General features: G+C 38.2%; 1 protein-coding gene across 1 annotated transcript in view; it reads left to right on the top strand.

The window, feature by feature from the left end:
* Positions 1-268: 268 nt before the first annotated feature.
* The window catches only part of MAOA (monoamine oxidase A), a 61,227-nt gene continuing 38,187 nt past the window's right edge, over positions 269-23,308 (top strand). Inside the window, exons 1-3 of the mRNA XM_019649746.1 lie at positions 269-412; positions 12,971-13,065; positions 22,861-22,998. Coding sequence (XP_019505291.1) covers positions 340-412; positions 12,971-13,065; positions 22,861-22,998 — 306 coding nt within the window. The 5' untranslated portion in view covers positions 269-339. The remainder of the gene's footprint in view (positions 413-12,970; positions 13,066-22,860; positions 22,999-23,308) is intronic.

Genomic DNA, 23,308 nt, shown 5'->3' with positions numbered 1-23,308 from the left:
AAGAGTCCGCCCCTCCTTCAATGCCCGACTTCCTCCGGGCTTCGGTACAAAGACTTCCTATGCCCACGAACTCCTCCCGAGTGTTGGCACAAATGTCCACCCACCCCTCAGTGTGGGTTATCCCTCGAATATTGGTGCAAGGGCCAAGTCCGCCCCCGGACTCCCCCAGAGGATCAACACAAGGGTCCGCTCCGCCCTCAATGCCGAGCTCCGCCCGGCTCTCCGTAGAAGAGTCGGCTCCGCCCCCCGGGCTCCCCTCAAGAGTCGGTAGAAGAGTCCGCCCCGCCCTTGGCCAGCCTCTCTCCCTTACCCACGCCGGGCGAGATTGTCAAGCAGAGCATGGCGAGTCGGGAGAAGGCGAATGTCGAGGGCCACATGTTCGACGTAGTCGTTATAGGAGGTGGCATCTCAGGTCAGTGTGAACCTCAGCGGTAGCCTGCTCTCCCCGGAGTGGAGAATTTGCAGTAGTGCCCTGGCGGTTTCTTTCTTTCTCTCTTTTTTTTTTTGGCAGGGGTCGGGGGGTGGGGTGGGGGGCTGTCTCTCTCTCCTACATTGGAGAGTTCACCAGTGGCCGGCCCTGCCAGGCTAGGTGGGAATGGGGCTTAAGGCCAGTTTTGCTGGTGGTGTGAACTGGGGAGGCAGGAACAATAATTTATTACTACTATTAAATACTAACATTTCATTACCTCTTGCTGTGCAGTTATATTTAGCACTTTATGTTGATTTTCTCAATCCTCAGCAGTCCTGTGAGGTGGGTAATATATTCACCCCCATTTTTCAAAACCAAGAAACTGAGGTCTGGAGAGTTTCGGGTCAAATCACCTAGCTGGGAAGTGGCTAAATGATTTTCTCCCATTTAAGACTCACTTCTAATTTCTGAGATGGCTGCTTTGCCTTACTAATTTCAAGTCCTTATGCCCTAAGCTGGCAAAGGACATCAGTACGTGGATTTTTGCAGTATTTGTAGTAACGTTATTCCAGTCCTGCTCTTTTTAAAGCACTTTTCCTTAGAAAATTTGGTAAGTGACAAGGAAGCAGGAAGAATCTAAGGAAAAGGTTCAAATATATGGTGACAGATGGAAACTAGACTTTTGGTGGTGAGCATGCTATAATGCATACAGATATCAAATTATAATGTTTTATACCTGAAACTTATATAATGTTATTAACCTATGTTACCTCAATTTAAAAGAAAAAAAAAGAAAAAGAGAGGGGTGGGCTCTTAGTTTCAACCTATTCCCACTGTTTTTTAAGAACTTGCAGGAAGGTGTGCACTTATTGCTCAAAGGGAATCCCTTTGTGAAGCAGGGGGCAAGAACAGGTCAGAAAATGCCCTGTTGTGTCCTTTAATAAGAACTCCCACCCCCTGAATCTTGTCCTGTGTTGAGCCAGCTGGTGAGCCTGGGTTCCCCAGATCTTGGCTTGGGTTTGTAATTGACCAATGGAGTGGTTCATGGGGTTGTTCAGTATCTTCCTGGAAACCTCATCATGACTGATATATTAAATTGTCACTTATGTTGTCATAACTGGTAAAAAATGTTTAAAATTTATGAATTGTGTTTCAACCCTAGCTAGAATCCCACACTAATCTGTCCACGACCAAGGAGGGTGTTAATTTCTGAAGTGTACCTGCAGGATCTGATTTAGAAAGAGGGAGAAAGAAGGTGGGAGGGAGTAAGTAGGGTGGCCCCACAGTAGCCATTTTTATGTATAGTTTTTTTGAGGAGACTCTGAACATGCTTAGAAATTAATTTTGGGTGAAGATAGCTTTTGACTTGGCCTGTTGAGAATAAACAGTCTTAATTGTCAGAGAAGAGATTGGCATAAGCTGTTGCTTTGACAACTCCAGCCAGCGCCAGCAAAAACATGCATGTATATTGGAGCATCAGAGGAAAGCAGAGCCTGGTGGAGAGGAAGAAAAAGAAGTATTTCCCTTGTTTCCATTCAATCATTTATTCATTCAGCAAACACTTGTTGAGTGCCTGCAATGAAGTGGACTGTTGTTTCCAAAAATCTAGAAGCAATATGATTGTTGATCACTGGAAAATAAATACGATGATATGTGTTGTATAAATTAATTTGGAGTTCTGTATCCTACCTCCATACTATCCATATTTTACAATTCAGGGTTCTTTCTGGGATTTTATTCTTGTATTTTTCTCGTTCTGTGCTCCACTATTTCTTCAGGAGAGTTTTGTCACTAATTTTTCCTTGCCTGATTACCTGCCGTTTCTCTCTTTCCACATTTTACTACAAGTAGTTGGTGGTGAGCAGAGGTGGATTCACCGTGCAGCTGATGATCCTTATGCTTTTTGGTCCCTCTATCAGTTTTAAAGTCTTATGGATGTTTCAGTCCCTTTTTGTTCTCATTTTAAATAACTAGCATCATACTGAATCTTGTATTTGTAATTCTGCATTCTGTTTTCTTAAAGGGGGCACCCAAATTCTATAAGCTTCAGGCTCCTCAAAACCTGGATCTGTCCATGGTTGTTATTATTTATTAATTTGTTCATTTCCATTTGGGGGAAGTAAAGGGCATTTCTTGCTCTGGAGTTCACACTCCTGTTCCAGAAGCCAGCTTCTAGTCTATCAGTGATAGCGGAAAAGGCACTGGGCTTCCTCTCATATCGTCTTTATCAGTTATATTTGAGTGATTTTAACACCAAAACTGACCAGAAACATTGCCTTATGGGCATGGTGCCTTCCCAGATGGTCACAGATGCAAGGCTGGCTCTGGATAAACCCTGAAACAGACTGGGTATTTCATGAGCAGATGAGAGGCGTTGCTTCCCAAGGATTCTTGAGAACTCAGGAACACATCATCTTTGCCTGTGTTTAGCAGTATCCCATGAGTTACTTAGTCCCTATATCAGTTTTAAATGCTTTTGGATGTTTCTTGTAAATTTTGTTAGGACTTGCACATTTTAATATGTTACCCACACACTTATATGGCCAATACTTAGTATCTGCAGTATTATTCCTATTATATAACAAACTAGCTCCCAGAACAGCACAAATTCTAAACAACATTCCTCAAAATTAATTCCGTATTAAGACTTATCTTTCATTTTGTATAACTATTTTTGACTGCACAAAGAATACAAACATCTTAATGTATCTCTTTTATCATTAATATACGTAAAACAGCATAGCTTATAATCATAAAATCCCTTTTTCTGTCTGCTAACCAGTTAGATAATTTTATATACTATGTCAATAGTTGAGAAGAGAAAAAAAAACCCTGTTCATTTGTAAGTAGTATAATGGTGTCTTTTACATGCTCTGGCCCTTATCCATCATCCATCTTCAAGTCTTTTTTTTTTAACTCTTTTCATTGTTTTCTGTGACACTATTGGATCCTGAATTTTTATCCCACACTGATTGCTCCTTTTCTATTCCTTTCATTGTGCCCATATTCTTGTGAACTTCTAGTTTTGAAATGGCCTCAAGATTCAGCTGTTCATCACTTTTGGGCTCTTACGCATTCTCTTCCTCTCTTTCTCATTTTAGAACTTCAGCTTTTCTTTATCTATAGAAAGCTCTTACATCTCTAGTTTGATTCCTTTTCTTTCTCCAAACTTCTGTCCCATAGTTTATCTGCTCCTGGATATTTCACACTTAAATGTCTTGTTCTTTCTTCATATTCAATATGTCCAACGCCTTCTTGCCCTCCAACCTACCTTCTCTTTCTCACTTTCTTGACTCTCTTCTTGGCATGTCTATCATTTCCATCAGTTTTGACGCATCCTTTTCTGTAACTTCTATACCCAGTCAATAGATTCTTTTAACTCCTCTTTGGGGCTCATCTCTTCTCCATTCCCAGTGACTCCCCTGTCCCGAGGACCAAACTTTGACCCCTTCAGCTCACTAGATTATGACCTTCCCAGTGTCTACCCTTTACTTTGGGCTCTCCCTTCATGTCCATCCTGCAGTGTTCTCCCAGACTTGATTTTTAAACACTTCTTTCATCACCTTGCTCTTCTCTCCAGGACCTTCAATGGTCTATTACCAGCCCCTGAAGCTTCCCTCCAGACCACCAATTATCTGGTCCCACTTTGTTTGGCAGGTAGCATTTCCCGCTATCCTCAACACTGACTTGAGCTTTAGTCACACTGCTCTCTTGTCAGTGCTATACTAGGTTTATTTTGTCCCTCCATTCTTTTCCTGTTTTTGTTTTTCTTAACATGAAAGTGCTTTTCTCTGGCTATTTACATCTTATCTATTCTTGAATACCTCATTAAAGATCTTTTCCTTGATCATTCTGAATCCCCCTGCTTTTTCTCTCCTCTTGTAGAGCTTAGAATCTATATCTAACAATTCACGCTTATTTTGTCTCTATTTCTTGATGTCAGTTTAAGTACAAAGGTTCAATCGCTGAATCTAGATGCTAGTTCTTACTCATGAGCTGATGCAAATGTAACCAATTACAGAAACACAGTGACCTAACATTTTAAAATCTGCCCTTAACTGAGAATTTCTGAATTGGCTCTCTTTAGGGAGAGAGAAAAAAAGCCTGCCTCCACGGGATATTGCATACTTCAGATTCTTTGGGCCAGAGGGATTTTTAAATGGCAGCCTAGTCTAGTCACCTAAGATTTTAATCTTCTCCACAGCATCTCCTTAGTGATTATCTGACTGTAGCTTTGAACACATCTAGGAAAAGGGAATGTTCTATCCCTCAAAGCATTATGAGCAGAGGTGTCTCTGGTGCCTGGGCTCAATCAAGCATTTTGGGAGCCTCTACCATATGCCAGGCACTGTCTAGATCATGGGAAAAGAGGCCCCGTCCTCTTGTAAGAAGTAATCAAATGGGGAAATAATTGACATTAATACAGTGAGAGAAATATTAATGTTATGAATATGAGCAAAGTGCTGGGACCATGAGAAGTAAGTAGGACTTTAACAGGTAAGTAGGACTTTAACAGGTAAGTAGGACTTTAAGAGGATAGAAAACACATACCAAGCGGGAGAGACTGGAGGAGCACAGATACAGAGTCACAAGGCTGTGAGCTATCCATGAGCAGTGTTTAACTGAAGCCCATGGCAAGAGTTCCAGGAAAGGAAAATAGTTGCCTACTGTGCCTCTAGGGATCCTGGTAGCCATCGAGATGACCCCAGTGTGCCACATCTGCCCATGGATTTTGTGCCTGGGTGAGCTGTGAATGGTTAGCAAGTGCACAGTGAAAACACTTTAGCCATAACGCTAGATGGTCCTCGCTGATTAGAGAATTTTTTCATGTTTTTTTGAAATTAAGTTCCAAGTGTCATGTAGAAAGAGATATTTCCAAATAGTGCCTAAGTAGTACAGAACTCCCCTATATTTTTATCCACGTGCTGAGCTCCACTAAAAGAAATGAGAGCATGATTGGCCCTGAACTCGGTGCTGTGTAAAAGCAGCAGGGATTGTATCTTTGTCATAAGAGGCAAAAGCCATTTTGCAAGAAGATTGACTAATGTTTTGAATTTCAACAACTGTGTCCACAACTTACCACAATTTCCCTTTTTGCTGAAATACTTCACCCTGAGGAATCATTTCTGCTAAGAGCATTTTAATCTAGAATTTGGCAGCACATACTTGTGGTTTTGTAGTGATTAAAAAATGCTTACGTTACAAAATGCTGCTTATTTTCAATGCCTTAGTTGTTTAGATACTTTGAGATTCAGTGCAGGCTGAGCATTAACTGTCTTTTAGGATACTTCTCTGTACCTATTTTATATTTTTTTCTCAAAAATTAATATACTTTATAAACTTTTTTATGTTCAACACAGAACACAAGAATTACGTTTATTTGGGTTCTGATTTTTTTATATCTTCATAGTTTAACTTTGGGATTTATCTGACATTTATTGGGCCGTTTTAGCATTTTGCCAATACTAATCAATTTGAATCTGTATACATAATCCTCAGCTAATGTGAAAAGTATATTTAGCAATAGATCTAAGTATAGTATAATTGTGTTAGAATAACTATAGTATAATTGGATCCAAGAGACCAATTATTGAAAAAAAGAAATGTGGAAACCTGTTATTGGCGAATATTGGGTCATATAGTCTTTGTGTAGGTGTGACAAACATTTACATATGACAACTCTTGCCAGTATTTGGATTCAGATGTACTCAGAAAGACTGAGGTTATATTGTAGGTTTATATCACATACAGGGGTTTGCAAGAATGTAGACATCCACTCAGCACTTGTTTGCAGACTATGCTTACATATATATGAAATAGATAGATTTCATAATGACAGTTACTTTTCATTTTATTTTATTTGTTTTTTTTTAAAGATTTTTATTGGGGAATTGGGGGGATGGGAACAGTGGTGGGGAATTGGGGGAAGGGGAACAGACAAGTTGCTGTCCTTTTGTTCTTCAGTCTAGTTGTGGAGGACGTTGCTTCACTGGCCCAAGTTGGCACCATCATTGTGCTCTTCCCGGGCGAGGCAAATCAGTCGCCGGCTTCTGGACGGCTGCTCACTGCGGCTGCTGGCCGCTCACGCTGGCTGCTGGCTACACACGGTAGCCCATGGCAACCCACTGCCACAGGCGCTGCAGCCTACGCCGTCACCGGCGACTCAAAGCAACCCAGCTCCAGGTTGAGCTGTTGTTCAGCATCTTAGCTGTAGAGGGCAGTGTCACTGGCTCTCATATGTGGGATCCGAACCGGGGCCCTCTGGCATCCCAAGCCAGTTCTTAACCATTGCGCCACTCGGCCGGCCCAGTTACTTTTCATTTTAACTTTGAGTGATTACAACTGCATGAAATGATCTAAAGAAGGTTAGTTACATTTTTAAATGTAAGATCTGAGACAAGTTGATGATTAGGACTGTTTTATCGTTTTATTTTCAAAAAGATTTTATAGTTTCACCAGCAATTTGTATTTTCCTTGGATGATCTATTCCTTATTATGTTGTCATCTAACATTATGAATCAGGTCGGCTTAAAATCTTTGAACCACAGTTTTGTCATCTTGTAAAATTAGGGATTGGGTTAAGTTCTATGTGACATATCTTCCAGTATATTTTTTAGTCATTAGTTAGCTTCCTAAAGGTCTGTCTCTTGAGCTTTCTGTTTCAGACCCCCCACACACACTCAACATTTTTTCTTCCATGTAGTATTCTGACATTCCACACTAACTTAAATCAACATCTGGATCTTTCTTACTGGTGCTCATTCACACTTTCCCCATGGGTCCTCTGAGACTTAGTTAAAAGCCCTTTTCTAGTTGTTCATAGGCCAGAATAATTAAAACCCTACTTTGTAGCAATATTTAATCAATTTATTAGGTAAGAGTGTCAATAAGAACATAAAAAACAGATAATAAGCTTTCGGAGTTGACTTACATACTAACCATGTTCCAGGGTCACAGAATTACAACCTATAAGAGCTCAACAGGACCAAAATGGAGATTCAGAGGGGTCAAGTGAATTACCACATGCCACAAAATTTTTAGTGGCATAATTTGACCTTGGACCCCAAAAATATTGACCGACAGGACAGTGCTCCTTCTATACCCTGCCTCACTGGGCTTGCTCTATAGGCTCATTCATAGACTTGCAGTAAACTTTATTATTGCTTTACTTTGAGGCACTGTTGTTTCACAGTAATTTATATTTTAGAATATATTATATGTAATGTTTCTGCTTCATGAACATTTAAAGATATGGGGCACCCTGTTAGGTCAAATGACTTTCATATAAAGAAATTATTTCCTTTTTGAAAAGTCATTCCTAGTGTATTTAGAATAATGTGTAGTGACTGAATAGTTTAGATCAGTGGTTCTTAAACTTTGGATCAAAGGTCCTTTTGAATATCTGATGACAGCTATTGGACTTTTTCACCAAAAAATGTGCATAGTTTTATGCATAGACTTTTTTTTTCCTGCACCAGGCCAACATCTGACGTTATGGCAACCTCTGCAGTGTCACTGTCTTTATAGTGTAAATATTTTGGGCTCATACTAAGACTTCACTGAAGTGGTGAAAAATAAGAATGAAAAGGATTTATTTACATTATTAGACAGTTACTAATGAATTTGTAAACAGACAATGATAAAAAGTTAAGAAAAGACATCTTGGCTGAAAAGTAAGGCATCTGCATTTCTTACATTAAGACAATGGTAAATAGAACAGTGAATCTGACATGGTTTGAAAAGAAATAATTTGGGGAGAAAACACTGATGAAGAAAATGGAAGGCTGTGGTGGTTAATGTGATATTTTTCTAAGTAGTTTTCCAAGATTTGTATTTGCATATCTCACATATTGAAGTGAAACCATTGATGTTAAATATAGCCATGCATTGCTTAACGACGGGGATATGTTCTGAGAAATACATCATTAGGCAATTTATCATTGTGCAAACATCAGAGTGTGCTTATACAAACCTAGATGGTATAGCCTATTACATCACTAGGCTCTATGGTAAACCACCGTTGTATATGCTATTTGTCAATCGAAATGTCATTATGCTACGCATGTCAATATACATTTCAAATTTAATAAGCATGTGTTATAAGTTATAAAGGCCATTGGTCATTGAAGCATTTGACAAAATTCGGACCCAAATGGAAGAGTTAAGTTCTCTAGTTTTATTTGTCAATTCATTTGTCTCTCTAGTGACTGTGTGAAGCTTTGGACCCCTCTTATGTAGTGAGTGGTGTTTACAACTACGAGCCTGAAGTGCTCTTAGTGCTTGAGGTTGGTTCAGGGGTTCAGTGGTGACACAAAGAAGGGAGTAGGAAATGAGTGACAAGGAAAAGTTTTCATGGAGGAAGTAATGCTTGACAAGTGCTGTGGATTTTGGATAAATTCTGAAATGTAACGAAGATGACCTTTAAAGTAACCATTTCCAGAGCTAATGAGTTCATCGTGAGCTGTGGCTTAGTTAAAGACTTTCTTGCATGTTTTCTTTTATTCATTCATTTGTTCATTCATTTAACAAATATTTCTTGACTGAGCAGTCACTATGTGCCTTTAGCAAAATTTATGGTTTTTGCTTTCTGTTTTCCTGCTTTGGGAATATTGCCTCTAAAACTTCAGTATGAGCTGATGTTTGACTATAATTTTTATTGTCCTCAGAGTCCAAGAGTCCAAGCGTGCAGTTTATGTAAGAATTCTTTTGGCCAGGTACCATTTCACTGAATTATAGATAGTTAACTTTAAAATTTTAATATGTGATCTATACTACACACATTACTAGGTGGTGACAGATGTCAAAGTTGAAGAAGCATGTCACTTTTAGGAATAAACAAGAAGAATGAGGAGAATCAGCAGAGCATAAGCCAAGGCTACATTAAAGCTTTGCTTCAATACTCCTAGCTTGTGCTCTAGGCATTGTTCACCTGGGACCCTGCCCAGGGGAGTTTATTATGATAAATATTTCAACAATCTTATAAGAGATGAAATCAGCTTTCCCAAAGTGTGTTCTGAGGTATAGTTTTTTGATTGTTTGTATTTGTTTTTGTTTTTATGGCAGAGGGTAGAGATATGTTGAGTTAAAGAGGTCTCTTCACTGTAGGACTTATCAGGGCCTTTAATATGTCAGTGTGCACTGGCAGAAACAGCATAAGATGTCCCAAACTTCCGTGAATATTGATTCTTTTTCCTGCAGCATCTTGAGGACTATGGTTCCATAAAACATTTTGGAACCTACTGCTCTAAACAACAGTGCATCTTAGTATGCAGAATCTGAGGACAGCAGTGTGGAGCACCCTTGGTGTATTTTAAGTTTCAATGCAAGAATGGGGTGAATAATGAATTAAGGGGTAATTGCATTCCATAACTTGGGTGAGATCCATTTATCTAAAGTGAAGATGAATGCTGAACAATAATCAAATAAATTAGGACTGTCTAGACAACCAGTCTGTCCAATTCAGGGCACATTGAAGTTGTTAGCTTTCATCTATTTATCATTTGAGACAACACTTGTCTTTGAGCTTATCAAAGGAATTAGAAGATTTGCCATTTTCAAAAGCAGGGAATTATTTCTGAAAGGAAGCACAAAATACAGATTGATATTGGGTAGATAGATAGATAGATAGATAGATAGATAGATAGATAGATAGATAGAATAGTTGTATGTATTAGACAAATGTGTGTGCATATTGATATTCTCTGTTCTCTTTTGATAAAAAGTGTAATAATAGGTTCAAAAACCAGAAAATGTACTAGTAGTATTTAGAATCTGCTGACTATTAGTATTTATAATGTGCCAGGTAGCAATGTGTGCTAAGAAGAAAAATAAGACAGGGTAACAGGGACAGAGTGCGGCAGATGATTCTATCACTTGTCTATATTGACAGTAGGGTCACCAGACATTTTTTGTGAGGAATACGAATTTTTTTCTGTCTTTTTGTTTTTTTCTGAAATACAGCATTGTGAATATGCTTAGAGAAGTCAAGTGAAGGAAAAGCCCTTGGTGAGGTAAAGAAGGCAGTGGTGAATGAAAAGCTAGTTCCCACAGTGACAGGACACTTGAGATTTACATCCCAGGAAGGGATGTAAATAGGACAATTTCCTTGAAAGCTAAGCAGGTATTATGAACTCCTCCAGTTAAGTCATTTCCTATACCATTTCTATGGGAACAATTACCATTTCTATGGGGACAATTACCATTTCTATGGGGACAGTTACCATCTCAGGACACAGGAAGCACTGCAGAATCTGGGGGAAATACAGTTTCCATGGGCAGTATCTTTAAGAAGCTAGAGCTTGGTTTGAGGTTGCCATGGCAATCCTGAAGCTGGCTGCCTATATCTCACCCAGGCTCTCCTGATCTAATAACCAGGATTACCATTGTCTGAACTCTCAAATGAGGTGTACTTTTATCAGACTTGCTTTTTTCTTAAAGCTCCCTAATAAATCCATTGACCTATTTTATTTTGGCCTCTGTAAAACCCAAATCATTGAAGAGAGAGAAATCAGGAGAGGAATTGTATTGTTTTAAACTCATCATCCCTATTTAAAATACTTAAATTGCAAAATTATTAAAGATTTGCCTTGCCATGATCCACTATTTTCCTGTTTTTACGTGTTTGCATCTTGAATGTAGTCAGACTCTCTATCCCACACTACCTGCATAATAGCCTCAAAATAACACCACCAATACTAGCACCAATGAAATAATTACTGAACAAAATGTTTATGGTTCTTTTTTGTCTTTAGGATATATACCATTAAAAGTGAACTATCAAATTACTAGGCTTAAAAATCTCTTAGAATATTTCCTCTCCTCAAACACTTGTATACATATTTAGGTATCATTTGTATCATTTTACTAATTTTATCCCTGGTGTCATTCTTATTTCTCTTTCACTCTTATATTCTAACTAATGTTTTGTTTTCTCCTTGAAGTATGTTTATCTCTATAGTGTGCTTCATTTTTTTTTGTAATAGGAGTATAAAGAAAACTAGGTACGAAGTAGCATTAGAAGTACAGAAAATGTAGATTTAAAAACAAGTGTGTACACACATATATTCCCATATCCTGAGCTGACAGGGCCTAGAAGCAATGACATTCCAGTAGCAATGGGCACACCTAGAGCCCAGATCTTGGTTTCTAATACCATTCTCTAATTAAAGGAACCAAGGCTCATTGGAGAAATGGCTGGTTCTAGGGCTAGGGCAGAGAAAGACAAGAAGAGGCTGAAGCATCTTGTAATACCAGAAATTAAGAAAGTGCTCAGACACACACACACACACACACACACACAATGGTGGGAACATGTCAAAGAAACACAGGAGCCAACTGAAAGAGCGCCCAGCGACCACAGCTGAAACAATTTGAGCAACAAAATAAATAATATGATATTGGATTATAACCCAAAGTATAAAACAACTATTGAGTTCATACTGATATAAATGATTAAATGATTAACTAAAGAAATCCATAAACAAAGAGAGGAGAAGAGACAAATCTCCTGAGCAGAATTCTAAATAATTTATATTGAAAATTCACCCTCCAGAAAGTGGGACATAACTCCCCACTTCTTAAGTGTAGGCTGTGCATAGACTTCCTTCTAAAGAGTACAGCTTGGAAAGGGGGATAAAAGAGTAGCTTTATAGTGGAGAAACCTGGCAAACTACCTCAGCCAGGTGATCAAGATTAACATCCGTAATAAGTCATGTTGATAGCATGCACCCTTAATATAATGTTAATCCACAATATTTTCTCTGTTTTTCTGATATTGCCATACTGGCTTAAAATCAATCTTTTATGAAAGTTTTTATTTACAGGTAAAAACCTTTTTTCAGCTTTAAACCAATGAATAAAGTATGAAGCATGGTTCCTCCCTTTGGTAACTTTGAATCTAGTGAGGAAAGCATGATGTAGCAAGCATGTAATACAGGTATTAAATCCTAGGAGGTGATTTTTTTTTTTTAGCTGAGCCATCTGCCACCTGTTGGCAGCTCAGCGGCAGCTCAGCTCGGGCTGGGACTCGAACTGCTGTTGCTCAGAGCTCACACTCTTGAGCGAGCTCTTAACCAAGTGAGCCACTTGGCCGGCCCCATAGGAGGTGATTATAGGGATTTTTTAAGTTGAGAAAAGCACAGATATACTGAGCGCTGATGTAGCCAGGAGAAGTTTCCAGGAAAACATACTCTTCTGTTTACACAATCAAGATTTCTGGAAGAAGTGCACAATAAAGGTTGATTTAGGGGTTCAACAAGTCCTCATATATGATTCAATTATCATCCAAAACAAAAAATATATTTTAAAACTTATTACATTTTGTCACCCAACCTTATAATAGATAAAAAAGTATAATAGATAAGGTACTATATGATAGATTATAGAATTTATAGCTCAGTTAATCACAGTGTAATCAGAATTTATTAGAGAGAAAATAATATCAATGGATTATGTACAATGCCCTGAATTCATTTTATGTATAGACCTGGTTAAATCTTAGGTGTTTCACATTTAGATATTAATATGTTCCTCAATTTTGTTTTCCTTTTTTTGTCCTTTTAGGATTGTCTGCTGCTAAGCTGTTAGCTAAATATGAAGCTAATGTTTTGGTTTTAGAAGCCCGGGACAGAGTTGGAGGTAGAACGTACACTGTAAGGGTAAGTGATTTAAATACTTATATATAATATCTCACACAAACTAGAAGAGGGGTCATTGGAAGACACAGAGCTAGAAGAGATTTCAAGAGTTCATGCAGGGAATCTGTTTGTCCTCCATAACCCTAAACTACTCCATCAAATAAGTGTGCCTTCTTTTCAATAAGCACTCACCAAAAAGTGACAGCCTCTGACTTTCAGTAGCCTACATTCTAGTGAAGAAAACAAACATAAACAAATAACTTCAGTGTAGTGTCTCAGGTGGGGTTACAGTTTGGTTGCACTTGAAGTGAGCCTATGCACACACCTACAACACACAAACACATACACTTAGTGTAGCTTCTTTATTTATCCAAGGCTACAGAAATGAAAAGAAGTGTGGCTGTAGTAAGCAGAGATATGTGGAGCATATTTTTCTGCAAGTATTTCCTTGGTTCTTGTTTCCTAAGAGGTGTGCTGCTGCCAGAGACACTTTTTGCTCAGGTAGGGTTGGCTAGACATGAGAAAGAAGCCCAGTTCTCGCTACATCACTCCTTTTTTATACAGGCATACCTTAATGTATTGCGCTTCACTTTATTGCACATCACAAATGTTGCATTTTTTACAAATTGAAGGTAAGACCCTCTACCAGCCAAAAGATTATGACTTTCCGAAGGCTCAGATGATGCTCAGCATGTTTAGCAATTAATTATTTTTAATTAAAGCATGTACACTTTTTTTAGACATAATGCTATTATTGCACACTAAGTAGACTACAGTATAATGTAAACATAACTTTTCTATGCACTGGGAAGCCAAAACATTCATGTGACTCACCTTATTGGATATTTACTTTGTTGTGGTGGTCTGGAACCGAACCCACAATATCACTGAGGTACTTGGGCCTACATGACCATTCTGGAAAACTGCATGTTAATTATTGTTTACTGCTACGCAAGGAAATGGCTGCAGGTGGTCGAGTCTGTGGGAGCTGATGAAAGTACACAGAGGGAGGGCATGGGGTTGGAGGAAAATAGGGCCAAAGATGCAAGTTTGGGGAGCATGCAGATTTAATGGGGGGCAGAGGCAGATGGGCCAGAGAGAAGCAGTAGACACAGAGGAGGAGGACCAGATTAGAGCAGTGCCGTACCTATCAGTTAGAGAAAGAGGAAGGGATAATAAACAGAGTTAAAGACCAGGACCCTTTGACATAGAATGAAGGCTGAAAAGGCCCTTGTGTTTGGCAGCTAGAAGATCATAAATGAGACCCTTTGCTAGGGCACACAAATAGAGTATTAATGTCTGGGGGTTGGCAGTAAGGACAAAACTAAACTGTGGAAGTGACTGGAAGGAGAGGAAGCATCTATCTAATTAGAAGATGTATCAGACTTAAAACAGAATGGCTTATGCAGTGATAATAACAATGGCTTAAACAATACATTCATTTATTTTACACAAAAAGTCTGGTGGTAGGGTAGTCCAGGCTGGTGCAGGGTTTCAGCTCTGTCATCATGGCTTTAGGCTTTTTCTGTCTTCTCGGCCCTTCTTGCTTATTGCCTGGTGCTAACCAGATGGCTGCTGCGTCTCTCAGCATCAAGTCCTCATTCAAGGCAGGAAGGAGCATAAAAAGGTTGCCCCAGTCTTATCTGCAACAAAGTTTTTCCTTTACCAGAAGACCCCAGCAGACAGCTGCTTTAGTCTCATTGGTCAGAAATGGGATACATCATTACCTTTAGCTAATAGGGAGCCTGGAAAAGCAAATATTTAACATTTCTTGGCTGCATAATAAGCAGGCATGGGAAAGGGGATACGAATAGATATGGAATAGCCAACCAACAACATGTAAACTAGGATATTGTACCAGCTGTTTCAGTCACACCCTTCTGTCATTTGCTTCCTGCCTTTGAGACGTACAGGGATGTATCATGGGCCTGTTTTCACTTTCCTCAGCTAAGACTGCTATAACTGCTCTCCAGCCTTGCTACTCAAAAGTGTCCTGTAGAGCAGCAGCTTTAGAATCACCCAGGAGCTTGACAGAAATGCAGAGTCTCAGTCCCTGTCCCAAACCTGCTGAATTTGCATCTGCATTTTGACAAGGTCCCCAGAGGGCACTACAGAAGTGCTGCTCTATGGTGTATATTTGCTTGCTTGCTTGCTTGTTTTAAATTAATGTAAATCCAGATTAATTGTATTAGGAGCATTTCTGAGTACATTCTCAGATGTAGTTGACTGGGAGGACTACAGATGTAGTACTGGTCTGGGAGACAGGAGACTGGGATTCTGGCCTTTGCACTGGCCTGACACACTGTCTTACTTTGGGTAAGCCCTGTTGGCTCTTTATATCTCAGTTTTTTCAGCTGAGCAGTGAGATACACTCGAAATGTACTTGAAGCTCACTTCCAACTCCAATTCTAATTGAAGGTAGTGTGTTGTAGTTCAAAAGAAGGATTGCATATTCTGCCTGTACAGCCTTATTAGATATGATTCTCCTATCATTTTTTGAAAAAAATATTCCTTCATTTTGGAGATAGTTATTAAGCTGCCCCTTAGCCCTACTTTTCTTATCCCTAAAACATTTTGGTTATTAAATAGGGGCATCAGTTATGTTGCAGATTTTCAGTTAAGAACAAGTTTATTTGTATAAGCAAAATGAGAATTCTAACATGCTTATCCCCATCTATGTTATTGCCCCAGGCTGCTTTTTCGTGCTGCATAATTTATATATGTCAACACCATACAAGAACTATATAATATTGAGCATATTATAACGACCCTTAGGTATGTGAGAATGGAACTCTGAAATGCTTAGAAACTAGGATTTAACATTTATAAGATTTCAAATTAATAGGAGAATAAAAAGGGCTTTAAGAAGCAGGGAGAGAAAAGCTGTTTAATAAGAAACTTAATTGAATATTGTTACAATTACTTCCCCTAGCGTGATCAGTTAGGATTATTTGGGGGGGAGATGTCATAAAAATTAATTTCAATCTTTAAGTACCAAAATGTCAAATTTGATATTGTCACTTGGCATTGTTTAAATAAAGCATCTATTAGTTCAGAATTTCCCAATTTTTCCTAGTGCGATTCCTCAATAATTCTTCAGGACCAAATTAATGAAGTTGAAATGCCTGTAGGACTACCGCAGGCATGGTGTATTTGTTTCCTAATTGGGTTGCATGCTTGTGGCCCCTTCAAAGGCTGAGTAATAAGATGGAAATCAAGACCCTAAAGACTGAGATGCAACATGGCTGAATATGGTATTACAGTTCTATCATCTTCATGCTGAACCTGGGGCATCTCCTTTAGAATGTTTCGACTTTGTAAAGAAACTTTCTGTAAACGCCTCACACATTTTACTACTTCACTTAGGATTATTTACTTTAAAGATAGTGTCAGTTTTCTAAAGACATCATGTTTTTGAAACTCCAAAGTGTTCTCTTGCTGTCTTTGTTAAAGCCTAGAAATTTGTGGGAGTACTGATGCCAATTTTGTTCTTCGTATCTTAAAAAGGATGTTGGAGACTAGAGATTTGGAGAGCAGAACCAACAGTTAGTAAAAGGGAACGTAAAGGTTATATGAGGGGCAGATTAAAGAAGTGAAAGGAACACTTCATTTCTGGTACTATGGCAGAATGGAAACCCTGCTTAATTCTCCACATTGAAATAAATAAAATGCTGAATAAAATATATATGCTACTCTGACATGGAAGTTAGAAATTTGCAGGTCTTCTGGGTGTTGAACAGATATCTCAAATTAACACATCTAAACTGAACTTCTGATCTCCTTCAACAAGATCACTATTCCAGCAGCCTTCCCCATATCAGAGGATGGTAACTTAGAAAAAACAAACAAAGAAACTTGGAGTCATGCTCAACATTCAGTTTGTCAGGAAATTCTTTTGGCTCTGCCTTCAAAATATATCCAGAAGTCAACACTTCCCACCATTTCCAAGGTTACCAGCTGGTGGGAGCCACCATCATCTCTAGGGCAGATTACTGCAATAGCCTCCTAACTGATTTCCCTACTTTCACCCTTGCCCCCTACAATCTAGTCTTACTGCAGCATCCAGAATGAGCCTTCCTACCCTAAGTCTGAATTTGTCACTGATCTGCTGAAAACCTTCCAAAGGCCCTCCTTCTCACGCAGAGTAAAAGCCAGTGACCTTACCATGCCTTGTGAGGCTTCCCATGACTTCCCGCTAGTAACCTCTCTAACCTCATCTCTAGTTCTCTTTGCCTGGCTCACTTTGTTCTAGCCACATTGACCTCCTTTTTCTTGAACACACAAGGCATACTTCTGCCTTTGAATCTTTGTGCTGGCTCTTCCTTTTGCCAGGAGTTCTCTTGTCCCAAATATGCATGTGGATAATTCCCTCACCTCCTTCAAGTCTTTATGCAGTTATCACCTTTTCAAGGAGGCCTACATGTCCCTTGTATTTTAAGTTGAAATCATCCCTTCTCTCCTCTGCAGTTTTAATCTGCCTTATCCTATGGTAATTTTTTTCTTTGCCATTGTTGCTATTGACTTCTAAGATATTTATTATATTTGTGGTTCATTTTCTGTCTCCTCCTACTGAATATAATAAGCTCCTTGAGAGCAGGGATCTTTGTTTTGTGCACTGATGTAACAGAAGCTCCTTGAAAAGTACTTGGCACCGTGTAGGAGGAGCTCAAGACATATTTGTTGAAAGAACAAACTGAATCCCCAAAGCCAAGTAAAAACATAAAGCCTAAGAAGCTCAAAATTTGACTTTCACATTGAATGCCTGCTGAACTCTGAAACTTTACAGTTCCACTGTCATGGCTGTATGGCATGCAGAGAACAGGAGATGAAACCCAGAACCTGTTGAAGGTAGAGAATTTTCATAGGAATCACTCCAAATTGGAATACCTTCTGCTATACCCTGTACATGAAAGTGAAAGAGAAATAAACCTTACCATTCAGAAAGGGAGAAGAATAAAACTTGCACTCATTCATAGTTTCCATCCAAATTTGCACTGCCTATATGTTATGAAAAACCTTAGGCAGAATATTTAAAGTGCCAAGGTGGCTGGCAGAAATAGACTCAAATCCTTTCTACCCAGGCCTCAAATAACTTACACAGAAAAAGTTCCAAGGAAAATGAGCAACTCACAGTTAAAAATGGCAAAATATACAAGGAAACAAGGCACCAAAAGAGAGTAAGCATTGAAAAAAAATCCAGAAAGATTTTGTAACAGTTGAATTATACACAGAATTATTGTTTAGCATGTTTTTTAAAAAAAGAAGTTCTTAAAACTAGGAGCAGGGGGAAAACAACTAAAAAAATGATCAAGTAGTTTAAAAAATAATTTCTAGAAATGAAACTGGACTAATTAAAATGAAAACACTCAGGGATAGATTAAACAGTACATTAGACACAGCTGAAGTGGGTGAACTAGATATGAAGAAATGATGTAGAATGCAGTTCAGAAATAAATATTGGAAAATGTGCCACTGGGAGTGGTAGGGGCAGCTAAGACATGGAAGATAGTGTTATAATGGCATAAAAAAATAATGGCTGAGGATTTTCCAGCATTGTTGGAAGACATCAGGAAATCTAATATGTCCAAAGCAGAATAAATCAAAAGAAATTCTCACCCAGACACAGAGAAGCTGCAGTATACCAAAGAAAAGAGATCACAAAAGCAATTTTGTTTAGAAACAAAAAATGGCAATCATACCTAATCTGAAAAGAATAAACAATTAGACTTATGAGTGACCTTCAACAGCAAAAATAGATGCTGGAAGATAGGGAAATATCTTCACTATTCTGAGAAGGAGAAACTAACCAGAATGTGTTACGTGCTAGAACTATCTTTTTGTCAGATGGACAAAAATAGACAGTTTAGGACCCAGATTGGTGGAAATTATAAAGGATGTGTTTCAAGCCAAAAGAAAATGATTACAAATAAAAATACTGAGATTCAAGAGGACAGTGAGCAGATATTGGCAAATATTTAAATAAAATTCAGCAATATCAACAACAGAATAAACATAATAATGTCAAATTTGTTGGATGACAAATAAACCTGAAACAAAGTATTTTTATAGTTTATAAATTGGGAGAAGGGTAATCACACTTGAATCACAAAGGTTTTTGTATTTTTCAGTAGAAAGATAAATATATTGATAAATTTTATATTAAGTATGCATGTTAATATAGCTAGAAAAATGTCTAAAAGAATAGGCCTGACTGTGTAACTTCCAAATAACTAGAAGAAAAGACTTAAAAAGAAAACAAAAGGAAGAAAACCCTTAACCAAAAAGAAGGAAAGAAATCAGGGAGGAAAGCTGTCAAGGTGGGACAAATGGAAGGCCATAATAAAATAAGATGCAAAGTAAAGACATTTTAAAAGAAATAATAATAAATAGAGTGGGCTAAACTTGTCAATTAAAAGGAAAAAATGTTAGAATAAAGAAAACTTTAACTGAAAGAGAAAAAAGATATAGAAATATTAATCTAAGCTGTTATAACTATATTAATATCAACAATAAACTTTAAACAAAAAAATGTTATTGAAATAAGTGAGTACATAATGATAAAAGACCTAGAAGATTGAACAATTTTAAACCTGTGTGCATTGAATAATGTAGCCTCAAAATATAAAGCAAGCATTGACAGGAATCAAAGAAAAATGCCCAATAGAGTAAGTAATTTTTAATATACTTTTCTAAGTTAATAATAAGGTAAGCAAACAGAAAAGGCTGAGCACAGTTAATCTTATTCTAATGGACATGTATAAAACATGCATACAAGTGTAACTTCTTATAGACTATATGTTCTTTTCTAGCAGGAAAATCTTTGAAAATTGACCATGGGCTAGGTCATAAAGTAAGCCTCAAGGATTGTTATCATATAAACCACATTCTTTGACCACAATACAATTGTGACACAAAGATAACTAAAAACCATTCCAGCTGTGGAAATTAAAACACAACAAAACTTTTAGAAACATCGATTTAGAGAGAAATTGTCATGGCAATTTGAAAACACTTAAAACTGCACAATAATGGAAATACTAAAAAAAGTTGTGGATGTAGCTAAAAAAATTTTTAGAGCAAAATGTATACCCTAAACAGAAAAGAAAAAAAGGCTCAATACAAATAAGCTAAGCATGCAAAGAGTTAGAAAATGAAGAGTGTAGTAAATTCAAAACAGAAGGAAAAAAGAGCATAAATCAATGATACAGAAAATAAATACTCAGTAAAGAGGATCGATGAAACAAAGGTTAATTCTTTGAAGAGATTTATTAAAAATAGACAAGTGCCTGATAAGATTTTTCAAGGGAAAAAGAGACATCCCAAATAAACAATGAAAGGGATAAAAATGAAGATATAACTATGGATGTAATAAAGAATAAATAAATGAGAAGAGAATGTCATGAACTGTAAACCAATAGGTTTGAAACGTACATGAAATGCATATATTACAAGAAAATATAATTTATTAAAGTTAATACTGATTTAAGAAGAAATAGGAAATGAGTAGTACTGTAGCCTCAAAATAAATTGAATCTGCAGTTCAAGATTTTTCCCACAATGAAAACACTAAGCCTAGATAGCTCTACATTGTGTTCTACCTAATGTTCAAAGAATAGATAATTCTATTTATATATGGATCTTTCTAGAGAGTAGAAGAAAGTATGATCATTAACTCGTGAGATTAGCAATACTCTAATGCAAAAAAAAACCAGACATGGGCTGTAGAAGGAAGGAGAATCACAGGCCGATCTCAATCTTATTCATGACCATAGATATAAAAATCCTGGGCCAGCCGAGTGGTGCGTTGGTTAAGAGCTGGCTTGGGATGCCAGAGGGCCCCAGTTCGGATCCCACATATGGGGGCCAGTGACACTGCCCTCTACAGCTAAGATGCTGAACAACAGCTCAACCTGGAGCTGGGCTGCCATGAGTCGCCAGCGACAGTGTAGGCTGCAGCCCCTGTGGCAGTGGGTTGCTATGGGCTACCGTATGTAGCCAGCAGCCAGCGTGAGCGGCCAGCAGCCGCCGTGAGCGGCCGTCCAGAAGCCGGTGACTGATCTGCCTTGCCCGGGAAGAGCACAATGATGGTGCCAACTTGGGCCAGTGAAGCAAAGTCCTCCACAACTAGACTGAAGAACAAAAAGGACAGCAACTTGTCTGTTCCCCTTCCCCCAATTCCCCAGTGCTGTTTCCATCCCCCAATTCCCCAATAAAAAAATCTTTAAAAAAAATCCTAAACAAAATGTTAGCAATAACTGATTAGGTAAATTGTTTCTACCCTTCTACTAAATACAAAGAGATTAGACAAATTGCTCTGTACACACACACACACACACACACACACACACACACACACACATCTTCAAAGCATAAGAGAGCTAACAGGTACTGAAAAATCACTGGGCCAACATCCAGAAGGAAAAGATTAACCTACTTTCCCCCTGTAGGCGAGTGGGATATGTGTGTGGGGTGGAGTTTGCTGACCACTGAAGAGGCAAGTGAGAGGCTGAGTAGTGCTTTCAAAAGTCTTAGGAAGCTAGGACAACTGAAGGTCAAGTCCAGAGCCCAGCAAAGTATGTGTTTATGGAGGCAAGTGTTGGCAAACTCCTTGTGCTTTGGGTTTGACTGTGTCCTAGGACTAAGGGCAAACTGCAAAAGGACTAGGCCACATGTGCATTTCAGCCCAGCTTCTCAGGCATAGAAAACGCAATAAAGTTATCTGGTATTGTTAGCACCCCCAGGTGCTTGGCAGAAGCAGACATAACTCCTCTCTGAGAAAGATACCCTCCTAGTATTCAAATTATATCCACGTTTTTTCAAATTCAATGAGTGGCAGGCAATTAAAAATAATCAGGCAAACAAGAAGAGGCAACATGAATGAGAACTGGTATTAACAGCAAAGTAGAAACAGATCTAAAAGAAGTTATTACAAATACATAGAGGAATTATAACTCACCAATATTCAATTTATTGATGAAATTATTTGGGAATGTGTTATTGAAAATGCTGGAAAAAATGTAGAACTGCATTTAAGAGGGGGCAAGTAAATTTGAGTTTTATAAAGGTTTGTATATTTATAAACTAATTTGTTAAGTATATGAATCTTTTTATACCTTTTTGTATTGTTTTCCTATGATGCATTCTTCTCTGCAAGTGTTTTAAAATCACATCAAGAGCGGACTGATTTAAGAGTTCATCTGTTGGAAATCAGAGAATGAGGCCTAGTAAATCTTTGCATGGCTCCTCCAGCAACAACCCCAAAGAAAAGCATAGAAAATAACCTAAATGTTTTGAAAAGGGTCTAGATCAGCAGTACTACACAGTGTTCTTTACCGGGAGTGCCAAAAAATATATACAAGTGGACACTTTGGTCAACGTTGCTCAAGCAGTAGTTCGCCGTAATCAGAAGTGTCTGGGTGCTGATGGGAACCACTTTGAGCACCTCTTGTAATTGCAGAAGTCAAACGTGACTTGTGTTCGTCTTTTGTTATTGGTATATATTGTGTATTACAATTTTAATACAGTTTTCCTTTCTTAAAATGTTTTTTTGGCACCCTCTGTATTCTTTATTTAGTTATCACTGAATCGGCCTCACCAATAACTACACAAGTGGGATTGTTTGGTGATGGATGTCATACAGGGTTATGCCAAGTTCTTGAGTGGAGGAGAAAGGATTGCTATTTTCAGTTGCAATTTATCAGAGAGATGTAAGGCACATTTGAGTTGTAAAAAATAAATGTTTTTTATAAGACCATAGAAGCTTTGTTTTTTCAAGTTTTAACTAAAGTCTTCTCATCACTTTTTCTCTTTCTACAGAACGAACATGTTGATTACGTAGATGTTGGTGGGGCTTATGTGGGGCCAACCCAGAACAGAATCTTAAGGTTATCTAAGGAGCTGGGTTTAGAAACTTACAAAGTGAATGTAAAGGAACGTCTTGTACAATATGTCAAGGTAAGCCTGATGTTTTACTCAAGGGACCAATGTGGGGAGTATTGTGTTTGGGAAAGCATTTGGTTTTGTTTTTAGTTGGTTTTCTTTTCTCAAATCAATCCTAAAAATAGTTGGCTTTAAAGTAGTATTCTGCCTTTCTTTTCCTTTTTAAAAAATCCCTGTGGACTCCTGGAATCACTGCAAGGGGTCATGCCTCAGCTTGGCCTCTGCATCACTCACTGTGGCCCCTGAAGGCTGCTCCCGCACTCCTAGTCCAACGGGCACCTGACATACACTCACTCTCTCTCTCTCTCTCTCTCTCTCTCTCTCT

Source organism: Hipposideros armiger, unplaced genomic scaffold (assembly GCF_001890085.2).
Source record: "Hipposideros armiger isolate ML-2016 unplaced genomic scaffold, ASM189008v1 scaffold_7, whole genome shotgun sequence".
Classification (NCBI taxonomy): Eukaryota; Metazoa; Chordata; class Mammalia; order Chiroptera; family Hipposideridae; genus Hipposideros; species Hipposideros armiger.
The sequence above is the reverse complement of the archived record's forward strand: the minus strand, read 5'-3'. Positions and strand labels throughout refer to the sequence as shown.